The sequence below is a fragment of the Gymnogyps californianus genome, chromosome 13, assembly GCF_018139145.2.
Source record: "Gymnogyps californianus isolate 813 chromosome 13, ASM1813914v2, whole genome shotgun sequence".
NCBI lineage: Eukaryota > Metazoa > Chordata > Aves > Accipitriformes > Cathartidae > Gymnogyps > Gymnogyps californianus.
The window spans coordinates 8,419,740-8,446,430 of NC_059483.1; the positions used below are offsets into that span (position 1 = coordinate 8,419,740).

General features: G+C 48.8%; 1 protein-coding gene across 2 annotated transcripts in view; it reads left to right on the plus strand.

Annotated features, from left to right (window-relative positions):
• Positions 1-26,691, plus strand: part of PRICKLE2 (prickle planar cell polarity protein 2) — a 106,564-nt gene continuing 79,873 nt past the window's right edge. Inside the window, exons 1-3 of one of the 2 annotated variants that reach the window (XM_050904912.1) lie at positions 1-42; positions 290-292; positions 414-496. In XM_050904912.1, coding sequence (XP_050760869.1) covers positions 1-42; positions 290-292; positions 414-496 — 128 coding nt within the window. The remainder of the gene's footprint in view (positions 43-289; positions 293-413; positions 497-26,691) is intronic. The other variant, XM_050904911.1, reaches the window with a different exon arrangement.

Below are 26,691 nucleotides of genomic sequence, written 5' to 3' on the forward strand. Positions count from 1 at the left end.
ATGTTCGGCCGCGGTTCCCGCAAGCGGCTCTCCGGCCGGTCGGTGAGTGCCGGGGGAGGGGGGGGTGGGGGGTCGTGTCGTCTCCCTTCACCCCCTGCCCCGTCCCGTCCCGCGGAGTCCGCACCCCCGCCCCGCTCCGCTCCAACCTGTGGCTCCGTCCCGCCGCCCGGCTGCGCCCCCGGTGCGGGTGTCGTCGTCCCCCCGCCACCCCCGAGCGCCCCTTTCTCCGGGTGTGTCCGTGTGTCCCCCCCCATCGCCGCCGTGCTCCCTCCCCTGCCCCTTCTCCCAGCCTGTGCGGGTCTCTCCTTTCCCCACAAGTACCCCCTTTCCCCCGGGCGTGCCCCCCACCCCTGGGTGCGTCCCCCCTGTCCCGCAGCTGGGGGGCCGGGGCTGACTTCTGCGGTTTGTTGCAGCTGACGGCGGGGGAGCCGGAGCGGGGCCAGCCCTGCACCACCTGCGGGGACCAGTGTCCCGGCTTCGCCCTGCACAAGTGGAGGTAAGGCCCGGTGAGACCCCTGCCCCGTTCCGTCGCCCCATCCCGTCACCCCATCCCATCGCCCCGTCCCCCCGAGGGCAGCGGGACCCCGATGGATCTCCCTCTGACTCTCCCTTCGCAGGGTTTTGGGGCTCCCTCCCAACTCTGTGCGCATCCGGGGTGCAAATGTGGCTTTTTGGGGAGCACTTGTGTTAGTCTTAAACATGTCGCCACCCTGGCTGGTGGTTCTGGAGACACGAGTGGGTTTGTCAGCCCTGCCGAGCAGCACACAGGTGTGCCCGTGCCTGCCGCTGGTGCGGGGCACAGCAGGATCCAGACCTGGGACTGGGGTAACTGGTTTGCTAATTACCACCTCGCAGCCGGTCCGCTCCCTGCCGCAGTCAGGGGCCTGTCCTGCTGCCCGGGGTCGTGCTGGGGGCTGAAGCCACCCTCGCCTGGGGGGGACAGACTAGGGTGGGGTGGGGAGGGGGATTGGGGCTGAAGGGGTGCTGGGTGGTTTGTACCAAACCGCTGCGTGAAACTCCTGCCTTCCCTCGTGACCTCGTGGTGGGCTTTATCTCCTCTCAGTGATGCCAAGCAGAGATTTAGCTATTGAAATGGATGGGATGTGTGTAGGAATGAACAAGTATTTTTGGCTATTTCTGTTGTGTCTCTTTACAAAACCGACAGTGCTGGTGCCTACGAGGCACAACAAGCCCTGGCCTCGTGCTGGATCAGCCCCTTCTCCCCTCCCCGTGTTGTGCTGCTTGGAAATGAGTTCCTGCTCATGGGCGATCTGGGACTTGGCGATATTAAATCTGGGCTGTGGGCTCTGGGAGCTGATGCACAAACTTAGTAGGCCAGGGAGCCCTTGGCGACCTTTTAACCTTATTTTATAGGGTATACCCTTTTCTCCAGCATCCGCCGTGCTTGGCGCTCCTCCCGGCTTCTGCCCTACTTCTCAGAGCTGCGTCTCAGCAGATTAAAGCACGGGTTCAGAGCGAGGAAGGGGATTGATTTATTCCCGTTGAGTTGTATCTTAAGCTTCAGCCTTGCAAATCATCGTTCCCGGTGGCGTTTGCTCCAAGGTGTGGTGGGGTGGGGTCTGTGGGCTGAGGTCTGCCCCGAGGGATGCGCAGCGGCAGATGGGGCTGGCCGTGGTCCTCCAGCCTGGCCCTCCGCAGGTGCTGGTGGCACATCCAAGTGCACCGTGTCCTACCTCAGACCTTCAGAAGGTGAAGGTGTCCCTTCCTCCTGGGCTGCAGGAGCTGCGGTCTCCTGACACCCTCCCAGTGATCTGAATCTGCCACGTGTACGTTAGTAGATTCATAAGATCACCCCTGAGTTGTCTTCTTTTTGGGGCATATAAATGCTTTCCCGAGCTGTCCCAAGTTTCCTCGTGTTGTTGCAGAGCCGCTTTATAATGGTTAAAAGTGTCAAGGTGAACTTTCAAATGTAGGATAAGAAGAAAAGCCATGGTCACCAAAGCTATTTCTCCTCTGCTCCAAGGACTTACGAGGTGCTGCGGTTTGTGTTTCGTTATGTCAGAGGGTGCAACTATCCAGTGGCTTTTGAAGAATTAAGTGAATTTTGATAGCATCCCATCAAAGGCCAAAGGGCCCAGCAGAAGAGGCACCCAGCTGCTTGGGGAGTGTCAGATGAGCGGTGTCGCGGCTCTGTTCAGGTTGTGCCCTCTGCGCCGGCACGCTGTGCCTCTTGCGCCAGATCCGACAAAACCCCACGTGCAGGAGGAGGTGAGCAGGAGGCTCCAGCCTGCCGGGACCACCCGTAGCTGTCTCCTGGCTGCCCGTTTCTGAGGGACCCTGGACACGGGCAAGGATTTTGGCTAAAACCACGTGGATTTTTCCAGCAGCATTTTCTCAGGAAGAAAGGGGTTACCTCCCCCGGGGCAGGAGAAGAATGGGGGCCCTTTGGGTACGGGTGGGGGTCAGCCCCCAGAGGCATTGCAGCTTGTGTGCTCCGGGTTTGCATCCCGCTGAGCGGGCAGGCAATGCCAAATTAGACCTTACAGCGGGGACTGGACAAGCTGAGAGCCCTCCTGCACGCATTCACATTTAATTGCCTTGATATAAGAGTAATTAGGCAATTAAAACAAATAAAGGCAACCTATTTGCCAGAACACAATAGAGAGGAAGCGCATTCATTTTTTACTAGCCAGTGGTGTATTAATGTCAGGGACATGTATGCAGGCAAATTATTGATAGTAGTTTTGTAGGTCGAAAACATGCTCAGGAGCCTGTGCCCTCTGCGCACGAGGCAGCGTAGCCAGCTCCTGCTGGGGATGCTCACCAACACCTTAACGTGCAGAATGAGATTGGAAGAAAACAAGGGTTTGCAAGGAGATCGGCAGATTAAGGATACAAACCCAGATCAATTAACCGCTAGAGATTTGTAAGCCTTTTTATAATCCTTTAATAGCAGAGTTTTGCTGATAAATGTAAATGGGACTTTTGCTTGAAAGATGGGAACTGGTGATATGCTTTAGGGAGAAGGAAAAGAATTTATAAGCTTTCAGGCACTGAAAGCATTGCTGATACAGGCATTGTCATATACATAATTATGCAGGACTGTGTATTTTCTAGTTACCTGTGATTTTAGGTGTGATCTGTGCAGCTACTCCATCAAGCAGGCAAATTGCTTTGTTAAATGCCAGAGATTTCTGTGCCCGTACGTTGTCTTAAAAGCCTCTTTTCTCAGATGGGGAGATGGCTTTGAGTGTTGGTTGAATTTGTCATTCCTGGAAGCACATGCATACTTCCTGAGCCAGGGAAACCACTCGAAAATAAATTGTATTCTGCAGAACTGTTTTCTTTTCAGAATAAAACTGGTCTCTGTACTGTAGGTGATGTACAAAAAGAAGATGAAAGGGGATTGCTGAGTAATTAAAAAATGTCTCTGGTTTTAAAGTTTGTTTTTGAATCTTCTTAATTTTGCTCTGAAATTATAATCTCAAATTCCAGGTGGTGGGTGAATTATCCTGTAAAAGTGTCAGCATATTTAATACTATTTTGGTGGAAGCAAGGAATTGAAAACACCTCGTGTTACAGACATGGTTAAACTGGAGCCCACTGCCTGTGTCTTACCTCCTTGAAGCTCTCGGACTTCCTGCGTGCCACAGACCCCTGCCTCTTGTTGTGAGGCAGAAATTCAATTTTCAGTTTTAAATCATTTAGCCCCAAAGAGGAGAAAGTAAGTGGCTGGTCTGAAAAGACTGAAGTTTGAATTCCGTCATCCTTGGGTGTGAAGTCTGCGAGGACACGGCTGTCAAACTATAACCGGTATAACGCCCAACTTCTCATGGCTTGAACAGCAAAATGACTCCTTTAATCGCATCGCTTTCTTTTATGGTAGCTTGTCAGTAAAGTACGTAAGGACTGAAAAGTTCATCTGTGTGGGCTGCGGTCTGGAGGATGGAAATTGAGTGTACATAACCAAATCCTCATTAATAGAGGTCGATACTTGAAAGGTGGCTTTGTGTGGAAAAAGTGAAATCAAATTCAATAAAAATCTCCCAACTCCTTAGGAGCCCAGTTGCTGTTTTCTAATCAGATCTGCATTACATTAAACTGTATGCCATTCAGCTTGTTAACAAGCTTTGGCATTAAATAAAGCTGTCACTGGAGTTTGGTGAATGAATAGCCATTAGGAGTGTCTTTTGCATAATGTCTTGCAGAGAAAAGCCTTCGAGGGAGGTGGTCCAGGAGCAGGGAAGGGAATTTATAACCTAGTCCTGGTGCAATTAGTGTGAATATGCAAACCTTAAAGGTGACAAATGGTTGGCAGCTCCAGGAAGGGAGTGAGTGGCTTTTGCTGCTGTTAAGCCTACTGTGAAGAACTAATTTTGGATTTACTCTGGGCGAAGTAAAATTACAGCCTTAGTACCGTATTTAAAATAGCGGATCCTTCGTGTTGGGAGATTGGCATGTGTTTAGCACACAGAGGCATGGTTTGTTTGCTCCTTGAGAAAGCCTTGCAAAAAACGATACTCTTGCAATTCAACAGACCTTGCTGTTCCCTTGCTCTCTACCTTCTCCTCCAAAAACATCAGCTAAAACCTTAGATGCAGGACACCTAAGTCTCAAGACGGTATTTGAGCTCTGGTTTGAGGAGGGGAGATGTACCACCTGGTTCGCAAAGCCTGCAGAGGCAGTGGCGTGCGGCTGATTTCAGAGGGAAGGCATTCAGATGCTGTGGCAGATAAGATAATTTTAAAAATAGTGTCTGAAAACCTTTGGAGAAGTCTTTGTTGCCATAGTTATTCTTCTGGTTTGCAGAAGCATTTAAATAACAGTAATAAACATGACATAAAGACAAAGACTGGCTTACTGGGGTTTTAGTTTCAGTGTGAGATTGTTTTACATCTTTTCTTGAAGTCTCTTTTTTCTTGCATATGCCGTGTAATCTTTGTCCCTTGAAATCACATTTTGGTGGGGAAGAGATCTGCTTCTCTTCACGTTTTGCCGTCATGCATCACGGTCTTAATTTCAGCGGTGTGTGTTTGTACATCACGTAGTGCCTGGCCCTTCCCTTCCAAGGCAAATTTATGTGACTGTTGGCTTAATATTCAGTAATATTCCATATTAACAAGTGAAGTTTTGGTGCGTACAATTGTTTCGAGCATTTATTTGTTTCCATAACTCAGCATCTCACTGTAATTTACTGCGGCCAGTCCGACAGAAATCTGATCTCATCTGGCCTCATCGGATCTGGGAGTATCTGCAAGGACAAACTTTTCAGCTTCTCAGAAGAGACCACCTGGAGATCCCAGATGATACAGGATCAGCCCAAAGGGTTGTGATTGACCACTGGATCACAAAAACCTATGGACAAGGAAAAAGAGGAGATGTGTGTCATGAGAGGGTGACCTGGTAAATGAGGTGGTTGACCAGAAGCCCAGAGATGTTTGAGGTTGCTGGGTGATGGCGGATAGGTCGCTTTGCAACTCCCATCCCTGCCTTGTTGACTGTAGGCAGGGAGTTGCTAGTGGCAGTGGATGTTTGTTTTCTTTGTGTGTTTGTCCATTGCCCAGTGCTCTGGACGTTATCTGCTCGTGTGTGGCGAGCAATGAAAAACTCTCCGTGTGTTTGCAGCCTCAATCTGCATTCGCCTGGTGCTGGCCCTGCCCGCAGGAGGGACATCCCAGCAGGCTCGTGTACGCATCCCGGGGCGCGTTTGGGTCTCTGGTTTGATGCCTAGTGCCTCATCCAGAGAGCAGAAACAATAATATTTGTAATGCAGCACGTGAACGAATAGCACCGAATTCTGAAGCATTTGTTTCTACTTTCAAAAAAAAAAAAGTACAGATTATTGCTTCCATATGTTTTCAGCATTTTTCGTAGGTTATGTATCTTCCACACACACGCTTCTAGCTTTTCCCTTTCATGAATAACACGCTTTGTGCCTCTCTCTCCTTTAGGATTCAGATATTCCACACTTCCTTGCATGTTTATTTGAAAGGCTTTGGAGATGTGAGAATAGCAATACCTTATCTTGAATGGGCTTATGCTTGCATCGTTGCTGCGGTGAACTGTACCAGGCCCGGTGGGTTTTAGCAAATTTTTCATTTTTCAATGGGGAACCTGCTGAAATAGGCAAAACTCGGCCAGTGCGATCCATCCTGGTGCTCTGGAGGTGAGATCCTGAGGGACCGCGGAGGGGACAAGCAGGCTGCTGTCCCCAGGGGACCTGTGCCTGTCCCCAGGGGTGGGCAGGAGTCACCTGCCTCCTGAGGATGCTGTCATCCTGGTGGAGGGATGCAAAAAAAAAAAAAAAAAAAAAAAAAAAAAAAAAAAAAAAAACCAGAAAAGGTGGGTTTTGATTTTAAAGCCTTTCACAAAAGGGTTGGTATCGTTAGCTTGTTTTTAATGTTGGTTTTTTGTTTTGTTTTGGTTTGGGTTTTTTTGTTGTAAGCAGTTCAGAAAGGAGAAGTCATTCCCTGCCAGGTTACTCATTGACAAAGTCAGTGTCCTTCAGCCTCTGTGCCCAGGGTGGTTTGGGATGGGTGGCCGCTGTGCGCACTGAAGTTCAGCTCAGGAGGATGCTGGAGCGTGCACTTTGCTTGGCATAGGACTTCAGCTGTCCTATGTACTCACACCTGCGAGATTAAACACTTGTGTCAGTGTTTGACAAATCAGGGTCTACTTTTTCTTGGAGTTTTCAACCCCTGTGGCAGCAGGGAAAGAGCAGGGTAACTAGTGATGGCTCGTGCTGCTGCCACCGTTCCCACAGCGTCTCTGCCGAGGGGCAGCCAGGCCATCGGGATGGGAGTTTGGGTGGGTTGTAGTGTAGGGATCAGCTTCGTCCTGCCCTGGGACAATCTATCTTTTCATAAATGTCAAGCACACAGTTGCATTTAAGGAACTCCCAACCCATTTTTTGGCCTGTCCCTTCCACATCTTCATGCCCTGCTGCTGAAACAGCACTTAAAACAGTCGAGACTGATAAGGTATCCTGTTTGTGTTGGCTGAGAGACACAATATCCACTTTAACAGAGCATTACAATATTGGAGGCAGTGTTGTCCCTGGCGAAAAGCCTAAAATAAATTCTTTAATTTTTTGTATGCGATGTACAAAAGAGCAGGTGAGGTATGTACTTGTTTCCGGGCAAGCCCGGGGAGCCTGTTTGAAGTCCTTTACAAGCCACTCAGGATTGTGTTGCAAGAACTCAAAGGAGTTGGAGACACTTCTTGATTAAATTTCAGCTGAACACAGAGCGCTAGTCTGCAGCTGCTGTAACTGGAGTTGTTCTGCAGCCGGGCTCTGCCCCGCTCCATTGCAGCTGAGCTGCCAGCAGAAGCCAAAAAAGCAGAATTTCTCCTAGAGAAGGGGCAGTGTGGGTATGTTTTCTGTCTGTTTTGAAGCAGCCTTGTGCAGTTCTAATTTTATGAATGGGGTGAAAAACCACTAATAAGCTGTTGCGGGTTTTGGGCTGGTTTTGGGGGGTTTATTCTGTTTCTGGAGTGATTGTGAATGACACCGATGATGGAGAGGGCAGAGCGGACAAACACTGAATTCTGGCTTTACCTGATACTTTACTCCTAGACTAAACATGTTTTTAAAAGTTGGTGGGGTTTTTTTGCACTATGTTCTTGGAAAAATGACTACAGCTGCTTCTTGGTATGCAAAGAGTGAAATGTTATCTGTCTGGTGTGAGCGACTGGGGTTTGCCATCCCGAAGGCAGAACGGCCGCCGGCAAGTGCTTTCCCAGTGCCTCGGCCATGGGGCTGTGCTGCCGGACACCGGCAAAGCACAGCTTCCTCACGGAGCCTTCGGGATGGAATTGTCCAAGACAGACCTGCAAAACTGGGAAGCAGGATGAATTGGCTTGCAGTGGGGATCTTCTTCAAGCAGACAGCTGTCGGTGCTGGAGGCTGCAGTTATGGATTTGGGTGCCGTGTAGGGTGTGATTTAGTGGGACGTGGTGAACTGATTTAACAGCTCAGCGCTGCTGCATGCGTAACGTCCTGAGCTCCCTGTGCATTCCCCCCGAGCCCAGGGTAATGGGTTAAATCGGTTGTTGAAGCCTCTGCTGAGCTGATGAGAGGGAGGAGGTGAGAGATGAAGGGTCACATCGGTCCTATGGCGTGCAAAACTGGGCTGTCATCCCTGCCGTCAGCATCCCTCTCTGCTTATTGAGTTTTGCTGCCCTGGTGCGGCCTCAGCCCTCTTTGTCCTCCTTGCTGGCTCCACAGGAGTGCACAGAGTCCACTCTCCCCACAGGATGCGTCCCACCGACCCCCCGGAGCCCCGGAGAGCGCAGAGCCCCGGCAGTGCCGCCTGCGGCTACGGTCACCCACCCGGGGCGTGCGGCACATGTTCGGAGGGGAGGGAAAACTCCTACTCCTTTAATAGAGGGTTTGCAACAGGCCTTTGTCACAAGCGTGGTGCAGCTCGAAAGAAAAAGCTCCCGGCCACCAATTTGGAAAGAAGGCTGAATTGGGTGGATAAAGGCTGGTACCTGAGATCCTCAGCTGGAGGGAGCCAGGGTGCAGCTATTCGGCTGATGCCTGCCGAGTGCTGCCCTCCTCTTTGTTGCTCTCCGCTGTAGAGGGCTGTTCAGTGCTTTCAAGAGTTTTTCTAGGGTTTTGTTCCCTTTCTGTTTGCCTTTAAAAAGTCAATCTGCAGTCTTTATTTTTTTTTCAAAGACATTCTTTCCCCCCTCCCCAGTAATCCATCCTTGTTACACCAGTGAGTCACTCTTCAAATAATCAATTGCGTTTTCATTGTCTGGCTTGTAAGTCTATCACCGAGCTTAAGGACGGCCGATAGTATCAGCTTAGACCTTTGGCAGATGGTTTTGCAATTCGCGATGCTCATTTGGATATTTACTTTTTTTCTCCGATGAATAATCTCCCAGCCGTGGTGGTGGAAAGCTGGGCTGGGGACTCCTCCCTGCGCACACAGCATCTCTGCGGTCACTATCTAATGTCCGAGGAATTTGTAACATTAGCAGAATTGTCTGATGCGAGGAAAACTAATTTCGGGGTAAGCCTCACGAGTTTGGCTGTAAAGAGCCTTTTTCTTGTGGGCTATTGTGTCCTCGTGGGCTCCGGGCATGCATCAGTGCAGCCCCGAGGCAGCCGACGGCCAGAGCCTTTCTCAGGTTCAACGATGCTAGGGCCAAGAGGCATATATAAAATTCAGGGTGCTCCTCTCTGCTGCTGGAGAGGCGGTTTCTTCCCCTGTGTGTGGCTCTTTGCTCTCCGCAGGGTCCTGATGCCAGAGCTTAACACTTCGAGAGCTAAGTACTACAATTATTATTCTTAGCGCGGAGGGAAGCACTTTGTACTCAGCCATCGCAGCAAATATTTCATCCCCTATCAATTGCCCTCGTGCAGATGCTGCCGCCGCGGTGATAAAAGACGTAATGGCTGCTCTCGCTGATAAGGGGCGTATATAAATATAATTATTGAAATCCCTACGCAGAGCCTGTGGTTGGATGGAGGAGAGTCCCTCTCCCTGCAAGGGGTTTCTCTCGCTCCGGAGCCCGTCGGGGAGAGCGGGAGCGCTCGCCCCAGTGTGCTCCCTGCTGGCTGCAGCTCCTGGCAGCCGGAATGGGAGCTGCTTGGCCGCAGCTGTGAGCAATTAGTAAAAGATGTCTTTTTTCCCCCCTTCTTCCCCCCCTTCCACTTTCTTTCCTCCTCCTCTTCTCCTTGAAACCAAGCCACAGGCCCCGGGAGAGCCGGGAGGAAAGCCCTGAGCAGCTTGGGTTTGAGATGCTCCTGGGCCAGCTCGGAGGCGGCCGGTGCTCAATGCAGTTGCACCCCGGTAGCGGGGTGCAGGTCTAAGGATCCAACCCAACCTTGCAGGAAGCGTACTGCAGCCGAGGAGCCAGATATTATTTAGATCAAGCCAACAAAAAAATATTTCCATGGCAGCAGTAACCATAGGAAACCTCCCCAGCGTGTCTTGGGTGGTTCCTGTTTCCTTGGCTTCAGCCCTTTGCTTTGCAAGCAGAGCAGTGGTTGCAAGCGCTCTGTGCCCGTGGTGCCACCAGGAGTGGCCGGTGAGCCTGGCTGTCCCCTCCACCGGCTGTCCCCAGGGGCTCGGCAGCCACACTCCGGGATGCATCGCTGCTCCTGGTTTTCTCTTGCACTCTAGTTGGTAAAAAGATGCTTTCAGAGGCTGCTTTAGATGCCGTAAAGTCTCAAAGCCACCTTTTTACCTTGTGTCAGCTCACAAATGCGTGTTTGATCCTTAAATACCCAAGGCATGAAAGTGAATTGGCTCCCAGGGTCCAATTCTTCTTCCTTTCTATAGTGTCTTAGAAAGATGCTTTTATATTCCCTCTGGCTCAGCTAGTGATGCTTGGCCTTCAACCAAGATGGGGAATCTAGGACAAGAATCCCTGAGAATAGCAAGATGAAAAGTTATAAAAAATACCAACATTTTGTTGGGAAAAAATGCTGGTAAAAGATTTCATTTAAAAAAATAAACTGGAATATTTTTGATCAGCTTCATGTGGACACATTTACAGGAGGGTGTAAGAGGAGGCTTGTTTTCCTGGGTACTGCCTACTCTAGGAAATCCAAGCTGTGAAGCGAATACAAATGCTGGAAATGGAGAGGTTTTGCAGTGAGTCACTGGAAGGGATGGGGAACCAGTTGTGCCAGTGTGGCTGTGCCAGTTGGCAATCAGCTCATTGACCGATGGGGACAGGGCAGCTGTGTGGGAGCACCTGGGGGCCTGGGCATCACTGGAGACTGCACCCATGGGTGCTCTGACCCCACCGACCCCCTCTCACCCTCTGAGGCAGTGTGGAGGTATGCCCACGTAGCTTTGCAGAGCAGATGGGCCCCGCTTGCGGAGCCGAGGTGTTGCGCAGAGACAGGTTAAAAAAAGACGTCTCCTTCTGCGGGAGCATGAAGCAGAGGGAGAAAAAAAAATACATCATGATGCCAATAACTGGAATTTTCATGTTTGCATGGCATGTGGCGCTACTCCGTCCTCCCCAAGCCGTCGCGCGCTCGTCGTGGCAGCGTTTGCCCCACGGGGGAAGACCTGGTTGGTCTTTGACCCATCTGCCTTGTGTGGAGGTGGACCCCTTTGCAGAGATGCTGCTGGGCTTGTTGTTCGTAACCTGCCCTGGCTCTTTGCAGATGATTTAGTCCCTGTTTTTGCAAAACCCACAACTCTACAGAAGTCAGGCTTTTGCTTAAGATTACGCAACATTTGAAGAAGTGGCAGTGGGGCAGGGACAAGGCTGATTCCCTTTCTCTTCTTGCCTGCCAAACAAATGGGAACGCTCATCACGGAGCTGCGCCCATGCCGTATTAAATCTGCGTTCAGTGCCATAAAGGCCACGTGCTGGAAATGCAGCCCCTTTAAATGTCAGATTTGAGAAGAGCTGGGACGTGAGAAGACAATAAAAGTTAATATTCTTAAGTCGGGTTTGTGCAGTGTAGCTTGGATTTTTAATATCAAGTGCATAATCTATTACAAGATGTAGTGGTTTCAAATACATATATTTGAATATGTTTTAATATTGTCTTTCCTTCCAGTAGCAGGAACAATGCTGCTTTACAAAAGAAAAATTATTTCATGTTGCCATGTGATAGTTTCAGCTTGTACCTCTAATAGATGTGCAATTTGCTGAAGTGTGAAGGCTATCTGATAAATGCCTGAATAATAAAGCTATATGGTTTGTTCTGATTTCCCTTTGCTATTTTCAAACATATAAATAAAACATTTTCACACTGTACTCCATGCAGTTCCAGCCCAGACTATTTACTTTCTGCTGATGCAACCTATAGGAGACATGAATCTTTCAGTCTTGACAGGAGAAATCTGGTGGCAGTAGTATTGCATGTTGCGCTCAAAATGATCAAACGTAATTTTAATAAATATTTTGTCCAAAGTAAAGTTATAAGTATTTTAAAAAAATAATAAATCTTCTTTTTAAATAAAGAAGCATTTGGGTCTGTGTACAGCAGAGGGCACTCGGCATCGCTGCGCTGGGAGGCTGCTGCTCGGGGCTGCCTGAAGGGGAAAAAAATCCCTGTGCTTAAATTATATTTTGCAGAAATGAAATACTCTGTGTGTGTGTTTGCTTATATATGTGTGTGAGTGTGTATATAAAAAGGCACAGGGTGGCATATATATAAAAATAATCCCAGCACATAATATAAAACTTAAATATTCGCAGTGGTTGCTGAAGTCGGACGAAGCGCATGTTGTGTTGATTAATGCTTAGCCTGGTGTTATGCTAAGCTTCGGAGGGGATTGAAGCATGCTGAGAGGAGAAAACGAAGAGGCCCCGACTAGTGAAGGGTTGCAATCTTCATCTTCCTTGCAAAGACACAGAGTCTGGAGACATCTTATGACGTTGGGAACTACCCCAAGTCAAGGAAAGGTCTTGAAAGACGGATAATATTGGGGTATGCGGAATTATGAGTCCTTCTTTCTGGAAGAGAAGCAGCACATCGGGGGGCTGGGGGGTTTTGCGCTGGAGTTTGCAGTGCTGTGGTCTCATTCCCGGCAGCACCAAAGCTGGTGGAGTTGCAGGGCTCTTAGGAAAGTCCTTGAGATGATTCTTCTCCCCTCCTTTAGAAGTTAATCAGCTGTTTAAGGAAACTTGAAATAGTGAGTTTGGTGGATGGAGCAGGGAGCAGCCCCGGCGGCAGGGCTGGACGCTGGCTGGAGCATTGTTAGTTGGAAGATGAAGCGCCTGCTTGTGAGTGAGGGACCCCATCCTGCAGGTACGGAGATGTGTGCTTCGTTGTCCAGAGCCAGTCATGGAGACTGGGGCCTCACCTTGTGTAATAAGGTTTTTCCGACAGAAATGGACTACCCCCCCCCCCGGTAGCTAATTGCACGGACACAACCAAGAAATGTTTCTCACTGAACTCTTAATGCACCTTGTGTTTCTTTTAAGAGAGAATAAAGAACCCCAGTACCAAGTCTGTGCTCAGCTTTTGGCTTCGCTGTGGCACTGTTAAAATATTCAGGGCAGCTGGATTTTGTGCCGCGCTTTGGGAGATGTGTTTCCTGGTGAAACCGTAAGATGCCATGCTGAATTTTCAGATTTTAGTCATTAATTCGAGAGGAATTCAGATTTTCTCTGTCTCCCCCAGCGAGCTGCTTGGATTGGGCTTAATCTAAATCTCTCAAAGCAATACTCCCGCAAGGGGCTGGAAGTGTCAACACCGTTGTAGAAAATATGGGGCCGGTAACAAGAGTGAGAGGGCATGTGGTTCAAGATAACCAGTTTATGCAAAATACACAGCTGGGTGGATTTTGCTACTGAGTATCTGTGGACGGTAATGATCAGAGAAATATGGAAATGTCGGAGGGGCCTTATAATAATGGGCGCTAATTAAGATGAAATGGATTTGGGTGGTAGGGAGTAATCCAAGATTACAATAGTAAGGATTTTTAAAATAGCCCTTGCTATTTGGGAGGGCAGCAGTGCTCCTTGTTATAGGGCTTAAAACAGCCTCTCCATGGGATTGTTGCAAGCTGCGTTCACCCTTGCCTGGTTATTTCACAAGAGCTTCGTACAGCTAAGACATGAAATATGTGGGTAATTTCAAGGGTACAAGCTGGCCTGCGTGCTGTAAAGCACCTTCTCACTAGGATAAAAATGCCGTTATATTGATGTGCTGTGATGGATAATTGCTTTTCTGGAGGTCTCGCTGGAGCTGGGCTCTGGGAAAGGGGTGTTTTGTCCAGTTATGGTGATTCCTGCGTTGCACGTTTTGGAGCTGTGAGAACAGCCTGGTGCTGCCACCGCCAGTTAGATGCTCCTGCCTGGGCTGGTGAGCTGGGAGGTACTGGGAGAACGCTACTGGGAATGAACTCTCGCAGCTCTGGGATTCGGACCAAAAGCAAGATGCAACACCACAGCCTGGACTGCAGGACTCTGGTTCTGCCCCACTGGCTCCAGGTTTTTGGGCAGAAGCAGACGTGCGGAGCCAGGCATGTTTCTGCTCGTGCTGCTTGGCTTTTCCTCTCTTGTAAGGCTTCACTGGTCTTTTTTCAGTGCTGACCGTGCCGCAAAGCACTGGATTTAGCACACCGAGTGCTTCAGGCACCTGGCTCCTTGGGAAATGACGGTTATGAAATGTTTTGCAGGAGCTTGTTGTCATTAAAGGAGATTTGGCAACGTGTAGCTCGAAAGGCTGCGCTCGTGGGCAGCCCAGCCTTGTGCTAGAGACCGGCGAGCCTTAGGACTCACCTTAGCCAATGTCAATAGAAATGAAACTATTTAAATACACAGTTAAAATATGTTGTTATGTTAGCATGTGGACCTCCGTGCAAGGTTGCTCTTTAACTGTATCCATTAAAGGACCCCCATGGAAGAGATGTAGGAGGCTGGTAAAAAAAAATTCCCAGTCTTAACCGCTTGTTGGCTGCCAAGTGGATTTTGGGCTAAGATGAAAGGCACCTGGGCTTGGGGTATTTCTATCAACTTTGCGACTCCAAAACCTTGTAGGCAGTAAGAAGAAACAGGTTAAAAAGATGCTGCATGCTTCCTTTCAGGTGATGAAATCCAGCTGCCTCGTCTGTTGGCTTTTCTCTTCCGTGCTTTCATGCACGGTGCCCAAGCTGTGGTAGCAGAGAAGGTTGTTACCGATGGCTAGCACGTCGTTGTGGTTCAGCTCGGCCGTCTTCCTGGGCTTTTCCAGATGATCCGGGAACTTGAGTAGTTCATAAAAGGAGCAAGTAGCCAAATGGACCAATAAAAGGAGTTTGTGGAAAGGCCCAATATATTTTATGAAGAAAGAAATGGATCCTCTAACACGAGGGTTGTGTCTTGTAAAATTTTGCAGGGCTGCTAGCACTGTTAAACACTGGCTTTCTGCTCCAGCTGCTCGCTTCGAGCACACGCAGTAACTATCTAAACTTTCCTTTTGGCCTGAGCTCTTCCAAGTTTGGGGTGAAATCCTGGCCCTGGGGAAGTCACTGGGAGACATGCCATGAATTTCTCAGGGACCTGGAAAGTGATCTTCAGTGCAAGACCTGTGATGACAGCCTTCAAACAAAAACTGTTTGGCCTTTGCGGGGTGTTTTAGGCAAGGTAACATACAGCTTTACCTCTTCTTAATGCTCTTGGATGGCAACAACTGCAGCTACAAGGCCAAAATTTGACTTGACTGTGGTTCTCGCTGGGGAATGCCTTTGTGTGATCCAGGAAAAAGTAAGCCATTTGGATTTGAGCGATGGATGAGTTTGCAGCAGCGGGGCTGTGCGTGCGCACACGGCGTTTCTAACCACGGTAACCCAACGAGTGAAATTTCAGCCCAGCGCAGAGGGCAAGCGCAAGGCTGATCAATGATTTAAACCCCCCCCAAGCTGTTTAAAGGGCGTGAAGTGGGCTGTGGCGCAGGGAGCTCGGATGCCCTGCCAGCTCGGGTGGATTTCGTGCACCATCCATAGCTGCAGAGATCTCGTCTCCCCGCGCTACCCTGAAGCCCGTAGGATGGGGAGGCAGCAAATGAGGCACAGCATCCTTGGACGCTGAACCCCTTCCTATCATTGAAGGGACAGGCAGGGAGTTGCAGGAAAGCAGAAGAAGGGATCTTGCTACCAGTTCAACATTTTGTATGTCTGTGCACAAGAGTGTCTGCAGCTTCGACCTTGATGCTACCCGACCTGTGGGATTTTTAACTAAATCTTTTTAGTATTCTCCTTGTGCAGTTTGACTTTATTCAAAAGTCCGATGGACTGCAGAGATGTGGTGGTGTTGTTCAAGCTAGGCTTGAATTTCTTAGCTGATAAAAATTTGATACCATTCTTCTATCTTGGCCCCAAAGGGCAAAGCTGCAGAGCTCAGCTAATCTTACGAGATCCATGTCTTTTTGATCTGACAGTTCCTGAGAACGGTTTCTGCTGCAGCCAGGCTTTAAAATGGGGCAAATTCCTGATTTCCAACCTGCAGTTAAAATTTGGCTTCAAATCCAATCTCTCAGCTCCTAAATACTGAGCAGAGACAAATTTTGGACTGTGTCCCCTCTGCGAAATGACCGCAGAGACAGTGCCTGCCGGTGTGTGGCCTTTCACTGAGCCAGGGATGGGGTGACCCCGACTGCAACCATCTCTAAGAGAAGGGTCCAGAGAAGAAGGCATAAAGAAATGGCGTTACATTTCTCAATCACTGGAAGTCTTTACAGTCGAGAGGGGGTTACCTTTGGAGGTGGCTTGGTCATTCCCGGCTCTGGGGAGGTGGCTGTGCTGAGCTCTCCTCCTCGCTGGGAATGCTCAGCTCCCCTTTGGCTTCATGGGAACATGACAGTGTCTCCTCTCGTGGATAGTGATGCTCAAAAAAATAGGCTGTAGGGCTGGATGAAGTGCTTTTGGACCGCCATGCTTTTGGCTACTGGGCCCCTTCCTGCGGGTTTTCTCCAAGGCGAAGGTTGGTTTTTACTGCTAGAGTTTGGCTGCTGCTCTCGCTTTCCCCACGGTCACCTTTTGAGGGGATCGATGGTTGGTTTTGGCAGGAGCTGTTTTATTTCTTGCTTGCGAACGTAGTGATCTCAGCTGTCTGCGGGTCTGCGTGAGGCTTGGTATTAGAGCTGCTTTGATGTCTGCACTGATACATCTTAAGGCAGCTCAGGATGATTTTATGCAGTAGCCCCGAGGTGCTTGCACCGAAAAAGATGCTTTAGAAATGTAAATTTTGTTTGAGGACAGATTTTTCTCTGCTGCTCTCTCAATTCAGGACACGGTGGTAAAAATGTAGCATTTAATTAAAGTTTGTAAAGGTTTGGAAATGAATTGCTGTAAACATAAAAGACATAATCAAATGCCTACCTAATCCCCACCTTAAGGGCACATTAAATGCGGAAAGAATATAATGTGTCGGAGACTAAGAAAAGCGATGAGGATTTGGGAGCAGATCTTTTATAGCTGGAGGTTCTAAATTATTTTACTTCAGGCTTAGGGATTTAAATATCTACATATTATAGATAAATAGGAAGGAGCCCAATTCTTAGTCGGCACAGCCAGCATCGTTCTACCGAGTCATTTTAGCTACAAATCCGTACAGCACGGCCTTGCAACATGTGTTACAGCGCGATGTCTTGTCCTGACGGTGGATGGGATGGGAATCAGCCCTCGGTTCATCACCAAGTAGAGGACTCCTCCTTCTCTGAAGTCGATAGCTATTTAGAGAAAAGCACCTGATAGGTTTCCATTATTGGAATAGAACAGGGTGAAGAAGGTGATGTGGAATTACGTAGTGTCAGCCAGGGGAGCTGGCCTTCCTCAGCTGTGGAGCTGCCTTCTGCCATCTCCAGCTTCCATTAAAAAAAAATAAATGAATAAAATTGAAACAATCCTTTATCCTGAAAAACTCAGGCAGCAGGAACCAAATGCTGTTATCTCTCTGGGTCTCTAGAGAAATAAAATCTGGGCACGTTGGAGCTGCCTGGCTCCATCACCATCTCCGCGCCGTCCTCCCCGCATCCCCAGAGCCAGGCATCCCGAAGAGCTGGTTTTCCTCATGGAACCGCCGGGCCCGCCCGCTACCCTCTAGCAGTGCGTTATCAGCAGGACCACGCCATGGTTTTGTTTTGCAATTAGTGATATTTGGCTTTGTTCGGTTTTGGGTAGAAAGCAGGTTGCGTTCTGTGGTCTAGCTGCGATTCCTGTTGTTTAAGGCGTTGTGATTCGTATGAAGATCGGGAATATTTCTCTTGGTGGAGAAAGAGCAGCAAGGTGTCACCAAAAACCCAAGCCAGACCCGCATCTCACGGCGCTTTGCTGGGATGGTGGCAGCAGAGGTTTGCTTTCTTTGGGACCAAGGCTTGGAGAGGTGGGATGGGGAAGGGCTGCGGGGAGAGGGCACTGGAGTGGGGGGTGGTGGTGATGGCACTTGGAGGAGCAGAGGTGGTGGTAGGGGATTGCCCTTGCTGGTAGCATCAGGGAAAGGGCAACGCGAACCAGCGAAAGATTAACTCATCCTCTAAATGGCGAGGGGAGGAAAAGATCCTGGGCAAAAGGGAAGGGGACGAAATACCTGGTGACAGAGCTGAAAGGTGCCCAGTTAAGGGTAAAATTAGTCTCATGTCTTATACTGCAGGGCCCCATGGAAACGGGGAGGGCTTTCTTTTTCTGTTGAATCGGGCTCTACGCCAGGTGAAAGAAAACATTTTCCCAACACCAAATGGAAAAATGCAAGGCAGACGTCTTAAATGAACTGTTAAAGGAATAGAGCTGTGAAAAGAATACGTTTGCTGTGCGCCGGGGTTATGCATTTAACAGATTTGTGACTACACGCGACCTTTGCAGTTTGTAGACAGAGAAATCTGCTGCAGAAACTCAAATTGTACTAAAGGCTGAAGGCAAACGTTGGGGTATCATCGCTGTTCCTGGGCTGGGCTTTGCTCAGGAGGAATGGACAGTATCTTTCTGCCCTCCCCCAAAATCTTGCTGCGTTTTTCCTTTCCCCTCTAGCCCTCTCCGCTCTCTTTCTACAGATCGTTGGCAGCTCTGCTTGTGCTTTAAAATAACCCAGGCTAAAAAGCGCGATTTGCGTTTCAGCGATTTTTGATTACACCCACGTCCTATATTTATTGCCGTTTAAATCGTCTGTGTTAGCTTGAGATGTGTTTCTTTTGAGCAAGGAAAAAAAAAACTTGACTCTGTTGCTAACTGTTGCTAAGGGAAAGAAGATATTTATTCATCAGGGCACTTCTTCAGTACTGCGAGGCTGGTAGCCATGGAGGAGGAGTGTAAGGAAAAGAAACGGTTATGGATTTAAGCCCTTTCTGTTATTGTTGTTGGACTCTTGCCATATCTGCTGATGGTCAGCAGATGTCTTTTTTTTCCCCTCCCAGCATTGTGCATCTTGGATTAGAGGTGCAGCTTGGGTTATGGTGCAGGGCAGCTGGTCTCCAGAGCCTGGTGTGAAACCCAGGGGGGTCCCTGGAAGGATCCCCAGGGCTTTGGTGGGTCCCCAGTCCTACGGGCGTTATGAGGCTCCTGTGTTTTGTAGCTATTTCCCCTCAGCCTCTCCAAAGAGGCTTTCTAGTCCTTGGCTTCAGTATGTCCTTTTAAAAATCTCCATCAAATCAAAGACACTGAGAGCCAAAAATGATGCACATGGCTGCGTTCCCTCCCCGAGCTACTGCTGCTGGGGGACGTGCGGCAGTGCTGTTAGCTGGCTGTCGCCGAGGTAAGAGGTTTTCCTTTCAGCTGTCATAGCAACAAGAAAATATTGTTTTGATGGAGATCAAATTAAAAATTAAATTTGTCTCTTTCCTAGTAAGCGAATTGCTCATTTGTGAAAAATATAAATCACTTTGATTGGGGTAGATATCTTTGTAAGCACCTCTGTGGGTTTCCGAAGTGGATTTTGCAAATGCCTCATGCCACATTATGTCCCTGCTGGGTTTATGTAGAGTGTCCTGTGAATTTGAGCTTTATTTAATGTTAGGCTTAGGTTGAAAAACTTCCTTGGCAAAACTTCCTTGGTGCTCGTAACCTGCTAAAGCTTGGGGGGAAAAAACAGGTCCGACTAGTGTCTGGAAGCAAAAGGGATGACTCCTCAAAGGTAGTGTTTCTATTCTTTCCACTAAAAAACAAGACGAACAAACAGTAATTTGGCGGTTTACGAGATGCTCTGGTTCTTGGGACACAAGCCTGAGCACAACCTGAGAGCGGAGAGGAGGAGGTGAGTCAGGTAAACGGGAGGGTTTGCGGCAGTGCTGGGAAGAGGAGAGCGGCATGAATATCTCTCTGATGCTCTCCCACACCTGAAGTATTTCCAGGTGTGAAAGCTCGGAGACTTTCTAAGCCAGACATGATTTCTAGGTATTCAGTGGCCCCGGGTGCCTTTCTGTCCCATGAGTTGTCCGTTCTCCCTTTGAGTCCATGCAACTTTTTGGCATCTGCAGCATCACTTGCCGTGACTCGGTGCCCCAGCATGGGGAACCACCTTGCTTGGGTTGCTTTGAACCCGGTTAGCTTCCTCTGGCAAGGTCACACCATCCTCAGCCTGCAGGTGGGGAAACCGAGGAGTGAGAGGGAAAGACCTTCCCAGGCAGCTCACAGGTCCGTGCCAGCCCCGGGGCTGCACTGATGGCCACATTTCTTCTCAAAGCAGCACACGGAATCTTGAGCAAGTCGTATCTGTTTCCCTAGTGGCTTATAGTATAGTGGCGGTAGCAGATTTACTACAGCCAAACTGGTTCTCTCATCAGTTTATCTCTAATTAAGATTCCTAACTGATAAGGAAAAAGCTTTTTGGTTGAAGGTAGAGTGAAAAAAGGAAAAAGTTTTTCTTGGAAAGCGTTTAAAAATCGCAGGCATTCTTCAGCAGAAGCGAACAAGCCCCTGTCCAAGCTTGTGCAAATGGTTGGTTTTGTTTTTTTCAAGAGACATCCTGTTAGCACGGGTGGTTCGTGGATGTAACCAGGCTTTTTGGCTGCATGAACAACTCTGGCCTGACATCTGGCGCACAACATAACGAGGGCTGCATGAGTCCATGGTGCTTTGGTTGGAAATGATCTCCCAAACTTTGGTGACAGACGGAGGCCGGGAGCTTCCTCCAGATTATGTGGGGTGCACGAAGTCTAGCTGTGGGCGAGAGGGGCAGTCCCGTCGGCCGGTGTCCCTTGAGCTGCTATCTAGACAGGCTCTGGCGCTGGGCTGCCAGAAGCAGGAGGAGAGGGAGAAGCCACCCAGAAAATAACCAGGTCCACGTTTTCTAGAAGTGACTTGTGGGCTTTCGGTCATCTCAGCTTTCCAGGTGCCCAGGTCTTGGTTCAAAAGTGGTGAATTTTTGTAATAAGCTTCTATTTTTATTCTTCTACCCTGTTCCTCTGCAAGGGACTCGGTCCCTGGGGACACACAGCTGCTCTGTGGGAGATGCTGCCTCCCCCGTGCCCGGCCCGGGGAAGCCTTGAGCCCCACGTCCCATGTGCGTGCCACTACGTCTCCAAGAAAGGAGGACAAAAGAAAAGGGCTTGTTTGTTCAAAATGTCAGTGTTGAAATTAGAACAGAAAATTCCCTTTTTTCCCCGTGGAAATCCGCGCACAAAGCCTTTTCCAGCCAGCTCCCTTCTTAAGCACTCAGTATTGATTTGTGAAATCAAATCAGGCTCGGGCGACATCGTCATTATCTGCCACAAGCTGATGGAGAAAGTCAATGCCAACATCGATTTTCCATTGCACGTGGCTTTCGTGGAGTTCATGGCAGGCTGCAAGCGGTGTGACACCGAGACCGTATCTGCATGGTTGGTTATCACCCACTTTTGGTAAAATCCTCCTTCTTTTCCCCAAACTGAGGTCTGCAGCGATGCTGGGGCTGTGGGGACCTGCATCCTCCGCAGATGGGCAGCTGCCTGCAGGCAGCGATGCTGCTGAGCGCCTGCCTCTCCGCACCAGCAGACATTCGTTGTGCATTTTGTTTTTTGCATGTGTTCAGCTTCAGTATTACAGACGTGTATGTGCAGAGCAGTACTGGCATGCCGATGAGGATTATTATATCGCTGGGGTTTTTTTTTTCTCATATATTTGAAAAAGCAACACAAAATTACATATATAAATGGCAACATCTGTTATGGAAGCCTGACCCAGGCAAATTACTGCTTTAGAAAGTCGGCACAGATACTTGTGTGATTCACTTTCATGCTTGCCAGAGTCACATCATACCCACAGCGCTTTATTCCAGCTACGATAGGTGTGCCTTTTTTCTTTTACACCCACATCAAATTCTTAAAATAAGAGCACTGTAAAAGGAAAAAATAACTTGAGTTTATTTTCCTCTGGAGTCCATGGGGCCGTGGAAGTTATTATTAGAGGTGAAGTCATCACAGAGGAGGCTGTAACCCTTGGGGAAGGGTGTGGGCGATGCTGCTCTTGCAGAAAGAGCAGTGGTGGTGGTGTCACCGGGCAAGGGGACACAGGCGCCAGCGGGAAGACTGGAGAAATCCCCGTCTACCTCTTGCTCACGTCCATGATTTTGGTCAGACGGAGATGGAGTGTTTCAACGTGCATCCCTCCTCCGGCACGGTGGCATCGGGAGCAGAGCAGATCCGCCCCGAGCGCTGCCAAGCTCCACCACGTCTACAGCACCATCCCTTCGCTGGCTTGCAGTGCCCAGACCACACCAACAGCTGGAGTGGAGCTATTCTTTTTTTTTTTTTTTCCCCACACACAAAACAGAGTTGGATCCTCGTTACCGTGGAAACCAGCAGCCCTAATTATAAGGAGTTTGATTCACTGGATGTAAAAAGCTATTCTTCTTTTTCTCTTAAAAAAATAGAAATAAAAAAGACTTATAATAAAATGATAACCCCATAGCTGACGTAAGGTTAATCTTGAGTGTTTTCTGCATGAATGGTGTCCCAGGAATATACAAAATACTACGTCTGTAATGGCGAGCCAGGCTGGGATCAGCAATACCATCCTTTCCTGCCCGTTACTTGTGCTGAACCATGGGTGCCTTCAGGCAAACACTGAAAACAAATCAAAGTCATTGCATTCTGTATGATTTTCCTTTTTTTTTTTTTTTTTTTTTTTTTTGCCATTGCATCACGTGCAGCACGAAAAGAGGAGATAAAGCCAGAGGGCAGAGGTGAAAATATCTCCTGCTGGCAAGTCCAGACTGCAGCCAGGAAAAGAGCTCAGCACCGCTCGGTGCAGGAAGGACCGAAGTCTGTGCAGGGCCCATGAATAGCCCCATTGAGCAGCTGCTGGGCTGGAAGTTAAGCGGTGGCTTAAGTGTTTTGCCAGATCTGCTGGAATTCGGTCGTTTTGCAGACAGCGGTGAAGTAGCATTACGGTTTACATCAAAACAGGATGCGAGTCAATATGTAAATACTGTATAAAGAATGCTGCGTGTGTGCAAAGTGGCCTTTGCAAGTGGTCTCAGAGTTCATCCTCCCCATCGGTCTGTCCTTTGAGGGAAATCAGCTGAAAACTGCAAAAACTGGGGAGTGTTTTCTGTCTTGGCTTTCTGGCTTCTTTTTCTTTAAGCAGATGGCAAGGGGACCATCCCGCGCAGGTCAGAGCATCGGTTGTATTTGGGTCAGGAGGGTTACGGAGGGGGCAGAGATTTGCACATGGAATTGATTATTTTATTCCATTTTTAGAATGTGCTTACTGCAGTTAAAACTCAAATTCATCTTGTAACACAGATACTTAAATCCTGGCCTGGAACCGTAGCTAAGAGGAGAGCATTTAATACTTGCTAAATCCCTATTTCAAATAAACATGTGAGAGAGTGGCTTTCTGGTTTATTGGCGAAGAAACAAAGCTGATATTTTAGAATATATCCAATTAAATTCTGCAGAGTGGGCTTTCACGTGAGAATAAATACATTTAGGGCTGTGTCTCTCCGAGCATGAAAAGCAGGGACTGTTGAAGGGGTATTTTGGTGTAACTTCATCCACACTTCTGACAAGGGCTTTTTCCAGCCCTGGGTGTGGTTGCTCATGAGTTGGGAGCTCGTCTTCCACCTGGGAACGGCTGGCATGTTCTAGTTGTATGGCTTCATGGAAGGAGCAAGACTCGTTGTGTTAGGTTTACGGTTGGACTCGATGATCTTAAGGGTCTTTTCCAACCTAAATGATTCTATGATTGCCACCCTTGGTTGGGGCAGTATCTGCATCATACGGATGAGAAACCAAGCTGTGAAGGGTTGGAGGGCCACAGCAGCCCAACCACTTCAGCAGGGGAAGCCTGGGCTGCTCTGCGGTCTCTCTGAATGGGCTGCACCCCGCCGAGGCACAGGCATCTCTCCGGCTGGGTGGGACGCATCGGTCCCTCATCAGGGTGCTCCTCCGGCAGGGTGAGGGGCTCTGAACAACCTGGGCAGAGGGGCTGCTTTCGTGTGGAAACACCTTTCTATCTGTGCCAGCCGAAGGGTGATCAGTCTGATGTGTTACTGCACTTCGCTTTTGTGGGAATGATCAGCACCATCGGACACTCTTCTAAGGCCTGGGGGAATAATTTGGGAGCAAGGAGGCAAACGGCGTTCCCGTTTGCAGGAGCGGGATGGGCACGCGCACCTTGCGTACGTGTAAATGGGACGAGGGAGCTGGAGACCCCAGGGACGCTCATTCTGCAAATGGTTTCCAGTTAATGGTGTCCTGATATCCGTGATTATGTGGCAAATCGTGTGCTTAAAGTTGTGTACATGGATGGTTTATCAAAGGCAGCAGAGCCTACTCCTGTGCTTAATATTAGGGGTGTGTGTGTACCTTGTGTATATATTTTATATATATAATATATATGTATTATATATATACCTTGTGTATAATATTAGGGGTGTGTGTACTGTAGCAAAAGCAGCTAACCCCAGCCAGGACTTCAGCTGGGCTTTTTCTGGACTGAAAGAATTTTTCTGCCTTTTAAATACCTCAGGATTTTTACAAGACATCCATCTCTGGTTCTAAAAACCCGTGACCACGGTATAGCATATCAACATCTGACAGCTGTGACCAGGTAAGAATTACGATGTCTTGAACAGAATTTATGAAACCACAAATTACCTTTTGCCTATTGAAAATTAAAACAGCGCTAGTGGTTTTGGACTAACACAAAGGAACCACAGTACTTTTTTCATTTAGCAGTCACCATGTGACTGATATAATTTTTTAACGTACACCCCCCCGCCCCACCCCCCAGTGTTTGGAATGTATAAATATATATTGGGCATTAAAAAAATTATAAAAACCATTAGGCAAGAATAGCACATTAAAATGTATTTTACATGTTTTTCTTAGGCTCAGTTAGCCATATGTTAAAATAAACTTCAGCAATGGCAACAATTCTTGTTTGAGATTATGTCTTAATAAAATAGTATGTGGGTGGTAAATACAAGCAGATACATTTCTGCGCAGGAATCGGGATTCAGCTATTTTATATGATGTTTATCTAAACCATCCCCACTTAGCAGCTTCCACCTGCATCCCCTGGGTTAGGATGTGGTCCCGTTCCCACCGGAGCCAGCAGGATGTCTCCAGTGGGGTTAGTGGGCTGTGCCATTGCAAGGGTGTGCGTCCTGTCCTGCCCGTGGGGTGGATGGACCATGGGGTGAACTGGGCAGCCGGTGCACCAGGAGCATGGTGTGGGGCTGCTCCTCTGAAAGCATCTGTAGAGCTCCTGCATCTCCTAAAATCCTTGGTAGATGTGATACTGGGAAGCAGGCAGGACCTGCAGGGCTTGGTGCATGAAACAGGCTGTCGCGCGCAGCCGGGGCTGGATACAGGCACTGGGAGCATCCAACCCTGTTCTCCAGTACAACATGGCCTGGGGTTGGAATGGGGAGGATGCCAGGCAGGCTGGGTGATTTAGGCTTTTTTTGACCTGCTGGCATGGCATCCAGAGCTTGAACTGGTGGAGACAGCCAAGGAAAGTGTTCCCATCCACGCGCACACAGCTTTGTGGCATGGATGGTGGGGACCACAGGAGCTTCATGTGCCAGGACCTGGCAGTGGGTGGCGGAGGGATAATGACAGGACAAGAAAGACGAGGGCTAATTCACTTTCCACACACTCCCAACAAACCCCAAACCAGATCCAGTTCCTCCTCTGACCAGTCCAGTGGCCCCAATGTGCTGTAATGCCTGCGGGCACGAGAGGGGCTGGCTCAGCATTCCCCACCGTCCCCGCTCTGCCGCAGGAGGACATCTTGCTGGCTGCTGGTGGAGCCTCGCTCGAGTGAAGACGATCAGATTCATCTCCTGCTTGCTTCAATTACACCAGCCGGGAATAGGTCCCATGGTACTTTGGCAAACTTGTTGCTTCCTGACGCTGTTTCGCCACTGCTCATTCCTCATGGAGATCGTTCCTGTTACTGCAAACAGGTTTCCAAGCGCTGAGTGGCTCAGGGTCTTGACGTATATGGGAAATCCATGCTTTAGCATGTTTGTACAATTTTTACCGTTGTGTGTGTATGTGCGTCCTTGCATGCCTAAGCACTCCGCAGTGTACCAGAGTCTTCCTGACGCTTGCACGTGGTGGGTTGAGAGCATGGAGAGTTAGCCAGGGAGCCAGCAGCCTTAGGACTCTCCGATATACGGACTGCAGTGTGCTCTTCTGCAGATTTTTAGCACGTGGCAGTTGATATTTTTCAGATGACACTTAATTTGCAGGGGTTGGGTGACGGTGGGGTGCTGGCAGGTCAGCCTGGTGCCCAGCGCTTTGTGATGACTGCTTTACGCACTCTGTTTATCTCTGGCTCTGTAAGCCTGAGCCACCCTCTGCTCGTTTTAAGAACCTCTCACTTTTCTGTTCAAGACTTCAGAGAGCTGTGGATGAAACTGTTGTTTCTGGATATTTTTTTTTTTTTTTTAAGCAGGAGAAAATAATCGAGGTCAGCTGCACATTGGATTTTATTAAGGGTTTCTGGAAGCCACATCAAATGGTAAGATGAGTGTGATGATGAATGCTGGGAAGTTCATCTCCCAACCCGATGCAGATGGTCCACTCTCTATTTACATTTTGAGGGCATTGTTTCATGTCGTATCGCTCTGGTTGCTTCTGTGAACACAGTGAAGGCCAGGGCTGCACTTTTCTTGGTGTGCCCACACGTGGTTGTGTTGTTTTTCAATTGCTTTGCGTCATTGCTAGCTTTCTTGTTGGTGAGCGGTGATGAGAGGAGAACATGCAGGGGATACCCTTTGGATCTGGCATTTCAGCCTTTCAACTTGTTCTACCCTTGAATGAACAGGGATTTGCATTTTGACAGGGCTTTTCCCCTGACTCAGGGATCTGCAGTAAATTGCATTTTCACTTGTAATGTT